The following is a 5,269-nucleotide window of genomic DNA, read 5'->3' on the forward strand; positions in this document are numbered from 1 at the left end:
TTAATGATATTTAATTGAAAAAAAAAACTACTTGGTCACAATTTCGATCACCATATGAGGACAACGATAATTTAAAAAATTAAAGAGCGTTTTAAGACTGAGAAAGCCGTTAAACAAAGCAATTCCCCTCAAGTCCCAGTCGTCACAATTTCTAAAAAATTGCTTTCGAAAACGGCAGAAATTTAAAATTAATTGAATAGTAAATACCGATAACTAAAGGCCGGCGCACAATGCATACGTTTTCGGGTTTTTTGACAGATAATGCATGGGCTAACTGTCAAAAAACCTGAAAACGTAACTCTCGACGTATCTATTCACGCTAACTTGAAAGTACCCATTAATGGTTGAAAAAGACCCATTTTGAAGAAAAGTGGCTTAACTCATTAAATGAGTAAATTTTTTACCCATTAATGAGTATCTGTTACCCATTAATGAGTAATTGTTAATCATTAATGGGTAACAGATACTCATTAATGGGTAAAATTGTTTAATCATTAATGAGTTAAGCCACTTTTCTTCAAAATGGGTCGTTTTTTACTCATTAATGAGTACTTTCAAGTTAGCGTGTTGTGCGCCGGTCTTAACGATTTTTTAATACATTCGACACCGATAAGCTTTAAAACAATCTGGCACCGCTGAGTTAGCCTGTCAATTTGACAGTGTCAAAGTAACTCACCACAATCCGATATAGATAGAAAAATATTTACATTTGCTATTGGTGGCAATGGTCAAGATTCGCGATCTTCCTGAAGAAGTACTATTTAAGCATCATTATCAAATTGACTCACTCCCTTTGAAATCACATTTGCAGGTTGTTATCCTTATCTTTAGTTATCTAAAACTCCGAGATCGAAAGGTAGCATCCCGGGTGTGCCGCCAATGGAATCGTCTAGCATTCACAGACCGGCCCATGAGGACCGTCGCTCTACACGTAGTAGACTACCTCAGTCCGAAGGACCGGAAAATCCTGCTCAAAAGCAACCGCTGCTATCGCAATCTAACACTGGAATGGACCGAAGCCTCCAGTGTTCCATTTATGGTGGATGTTGTCGGTAGATTTGGCAATGATCTGCACTCGCTCAAACTGGCTACCTACGTCGTCACACCGCCGATTCTAGTGAGATTCCTACTGAAGACACCCAACCTAAAACAGCTCATCATCGAAGGCAGTATGTGCAGCGAGGACTGCGATATGGTGCTGCCGGCGTTCAAAGACGTTAAGGCACTGGAAATGAGCCAGAGAGGATTCGAAAGCGAGCTATGCGAACTAATTCCTAGCATGTTTCCCAATTTGATTTCGCTGGATATGCTCGGTGCTGAAGATGCTGCCATCGATTTGATTGTATCGTATGGGAAACAGTTGAAGTATCTGTATGTTCTATTGGAATACTCGCAATTTCGGAGGTTTTCCACTTTGAACTGTTTGGACAATTTGGAGAGAATGCATGTGTCTTGGCCTCAGCCAAGCGACTTTAGACAGGTTGTCAGCGTTTTTGGGCGGATGGAAGCGATTCAGGGTGCTTCCCTTACCGGTCCACTGAATGAAGCAACATTCGAACTGATCTGCAGCAGATGGAAAAACCTTACGAGTTTATGTGTGAACGTACACTCGCTCAAAGCTGCAAGCTTTCAAAATATTACAGCACTACACAAGTTGAGAATTTTAAAACTTCAAGGATCGATTAGAGATGGTAACTTTTTGAAGGATATTCAACTGCCGAAAGTAACCCATTTGATACTGGACGGAATATCGACCACCAATGGGTTCTATCATCATATGTCTAGCTTTGTACCGAACTTGTGGATGCTGAAAATCTACGATCATACGTTCGAAAATGCTCAATTACGGTTACTAACGAAAACTATGACCTCTCTAAGGGTGCTTGCCTTGGATTACTGTTATCAGGTAGACAACAGGATGAATTAAGAATCGGACGAGAACTTTACGACCATATTCATTTCAGATCAAAGACGATGGATTCCAGCTGCTCAACAATCTGACAAATTTGATCGAACTGCGCTGTTGGTCCATTTCGATTTCGGAAAATGCATTTATTCGTTTCCCCAAGTGTCCTAACCTCCGGACGCTCAGCATAGGCGGTAGCGGATGGGTACCATATGTTGGCTTCCAGATCAAAACCATAAGTATTATTAAATTGTATCGTATCGCATCCGTTACAGATAACAAACAAAACAGTGCTGGATATCCCGAAGGTGTTCCCCAACTTGAAAGAGCTACACGTGGTGGACTGCTTCAAAGTGGACGAAGATACGATTTACACACTGCAGGAGTGCATGCGGAAATGTGCAGTGGTTAGATTGGAAAAACCGGAGCTGGACCGGGATATGGAGGCCGTTTGGAGTTGGAATTACTGTGATAAATAACTGCTACCTACTTCGAAGCAATCAATGTTGGCGTTCTACCTAACTTATGCTTGTAAAAATAAACAATGGATCATATCATTGGATAATGAAACTAATCTTAATTTATGTACACTAGTCAGAGTTAGACCTGGTCCGGGCCAATGGTAATCGGTGAGGTTCATTTGGGCAAGTATAATTGGACAATCAACCCCATTTTGCAACACATCAGCGACAAACAAAGCCTACAGAGCACCACGTCGTGTCTTTAAAGGTTCCAGGTGAATCAGCCTCGTAAGGAAGCAATCTATAATGGTCTTCCCAGGGTAGTCGTCAGGCGTGGCTAATGAATCTTCGTTGAACAGATTCGATCCGCTGTGCTCCGTTTTGATAAAAAAAAGTATTCCAAACAGCAGCACCGTACTCCAAGGTGGAGCGCGCTAAGCAACAGTACAGTGATTTCAGGCAAGACACATCGGTAAAATCTAAAGATGAAACCCGAAGATCGCGAAGCTTTGTCAACGATAAACAATATGTGCTGTTTAAATGTTATTTGCGAGTCCAAAATGACACCTAGGCCTTTTATGTAACTTACTCGTTCAATAACAACGCCTAGCAGTGTATAATTGAACATCAAGGGCTCTTTCTCCCGAGCATAATTGATTACTGAGCATTTCTTCGGGTACACAGTCATCCGGTTTAAGTGACACCAGTCACTGAATATGTTAATCTGCTTTTGTAGAAACAAAGCAACGGCGTGCGTTAGAATCTTTAAAAAAAAATCTTCAGATCGTCAGCGAAGGATAGACGAGGTCCCTCTAGCACAAGCTTTACATCGGTGGAGTAAATGAGGAAAATGAATGGCCCGAGGTGACTAGAACTACTCAGAGGGATGCTCCCTCTGAGTATTTCTAGAGGTGCCTTCCCTGGGCTAGGCCCAAGTTTGTTGGAAAGGTACACGAATAACACTCCTCGATTCAAACACAAAGTTGACGCTCGGTGAGATATTACTGGTGGTAAACGTGACTGCTTTCTCACCCCAATGGGTCTAGGTTCAATCCCAGCCGAGGTCGGTGGGATTTTTCTGAGCCATAAAAATCTCTGTTCACATCTTCCTTTGGAAGGGAAACCCGCATAAGCGCGAACCATAAATTGACCTTACCGATAATGGTTATAAATTGTTTATAATCCCTGCTAAACTTCAACTGAAATGGTTATGGAACTTTACATGAACGTTTAATGATAAAGTTTTAACCTTAAGTATTATAGTTTTTTGGAAGTGGACCTTACCAATAATGGGTTGTTAAGAACCATTACCATTCAAAATTCTTGTTTTCTCCATACATTTTCGGAAAGAAAACTATATTAGAACGTTTTAACTTATGGTTTGAGAACATTAATGGTAATGGTTATGGTAACCAGTAAAGTTCATGAATGGTTTTGTAACATCGATCAACTTTATGTGGAATATATCGCGAATTGGTTGCCTGTAAATTACTGATTACCAATTCACGATATATTTCACGTAAAGTTGAGCAGTAATACAAAACCATTAATGGACCTTACTGACTACCATAACCATAACCATTAATGTTCTCAAACCATAAGTAAAAACGTTCTAATATAGTTCTCTTTCCGAAAATGTATGGAGAAAACAAGAATTTTGAATGGTAATGGTTCTTAACAACCCATTATTTGTAAGGTCCGCTTCCAAAAAACCATAATACATGAGGTTAAAAGTTTATCACACAAACGTTCATGTAAAGTTCCATAACCATTTCAGTTGAAGTTTAGCAGGGATTATAAACAATTTATAACCATTATCGGTAAGGTCATGTGATGGTTCGCGTTTATGCGGGAATACAGCCGTTGGTCCCGGCCCATGTGTTGTGTTGAATGGGTGCGATATCCTACGCAGGTGTGGAAGCTGCCTTCCTACACATTCGATTGCCGTCAATGGATGTCCGTCGGTGATTGGCTCTAGATTGCGGAACAGAGACCGACGTCAAATATAGGAAAGAAGAAGATGAGATATTACTGGAATCAGGATAGTAAGAATTAAGAATCCGTTGATCCCCAGTCGTTCAAGTTTAGCTATGGCGATGGCGTGGATGATCTTGTCAAATGCTGCCGATAAATCCGTGTAGAAGCGTCGCCCAAGTAACAATTCAGCAGCTACTTGGCATCCACTCTGATTTATGTTGGATTTATAACGGCAATGAACAATCCATTTAGTTTAAATACAGCATTTCAAAGTTTAAAACATTCCTGATTACTAATTCAGATTATTGCTGTTTTAAAAACCTTTTATATTCTGTCGAGAAAGTCAAAAACTGTCTTGATTAAAAAATAAACTTAAGGGGTTACGCCTACCTGCAAGACCGAAAAAAAAGCGAAAGTTTGGATTTTTTTTTTCTCGAAAACGACGCAACATATTGAAAATCGGTTTTCTGCCGTTTATTGAACACACATTAAATGGTACATTTATCAGTCGATGCTGTAAAAACGAGGTCCTGGTGCCCCGCACGGCTGCTCCCCGTGGACGATGTTCTAAAAAACGCTTTTTGCGGTGCCAACTGCGGTTTGTGATGTAATCATCTGAAATAAAAAAAAACCATGCCAAATCGTTAAGCATGTGTTAAACTAATTCTTCACTAATAAAAATTCAATGATTATTTGTATGTGTCCCACACATGAATTTTTGCAATGTGATAAACAAATGATAGATATGTGTCGGACACATAGTTTTTATGTGTACGTATAAAATTCATGTGTAACCACACATACTATTCATTTGACTCATAAATTTCATGTGTACTTCTGAGTGGATTCTGTTTATGTGTGGACCCATGAAAATTATGTGGAATTTTACATGGAAATTCGCCAATAAAAATGTGTCGAATTTTAT

The 5,269-nt window shown here is 39.8% G+C and overlaps 1 protein-coding gene across 3 annotated transcripts; it reads left to right on the top strand.

Moving 5' to 3' along the window:
- The first annotated feature begins 700 nt into the window (after window positions 1–700).
- LOC135712539 (uncharacterized) lies at window positions 701–2,446 on the top strand. Of its 3 annotated transcripts, none has more exons than XM_065235496.1 (4): window positions 701–754; window positions 812–1,906; window positions 1,965–2,120; window positions 2,182–2,446. In XM_065235496.1, the coding sequence occupies exons 1-4, from the start codon at window positions 725–727 to the stop codon at window positions 2,383–2,385; spliced, it is 1,485 nt and encodes a 494-aa protein (XP_065091568.1). In that variant the 5' UTR covers window positions 701–724; the 3' UTR covers window positions 2,386–2,446. The 3 variants fall into 3 exon arrangements, with proteins under 3 accessions (XP_065091568.1, XP_065091569.1, XP_065091570.1); XM_065235497.1 differs by having other exon boundaries at window positions 1,965–2,111; window positions 2,182–2,444; XM_065235498.1 differs by having other exon boundaries at window positions 732–754; window positions 832–1,906; window positions 2,182–2,444.
- Window positions 2,447–5,269: the final 2,823 nt, after the last annotated feature.

The sequence above is a fragment of the Ochlerotatus camptorhynchus genome, unplaced genomic scaffold, assembly GCF_037179485.1.
Source record: "Ochlerotatus camptorhynchus isolate MF236.1 unplaced genomic scaffold, CSIRO-AGI_Acam_v1.1 ptg000491l, whole genome shotgun sequence".
NCBI classification, from domain to species: Eukaryota; Metazoa; Arthropoda; class Insecta; order Diptera; family Culicidae; genus Ochlerotatus; species Ochlerotatus camptorhynchus.

Coding starts and splice junctions, on each gene's coding strand:
- LOC135712539 (XM_065235496.1), top strand. CDS start 725: ATGGTCAAGATTCGCGATCTTCCTGAAGAA. Junction 755..811: donor TTCGCGATCTTCCTGAAGAA/GTACTATTTAAG, acceptor TCACATTTGCAG/GTTGTTATCCTTATCTTTAG. Junction 1,907..1,964: donor CCTTGGATTACTGTTATCAG/GTAGACAACAGG, acceptor TATTCATTTCAG/ATCAAAGACGATGGATTCCA.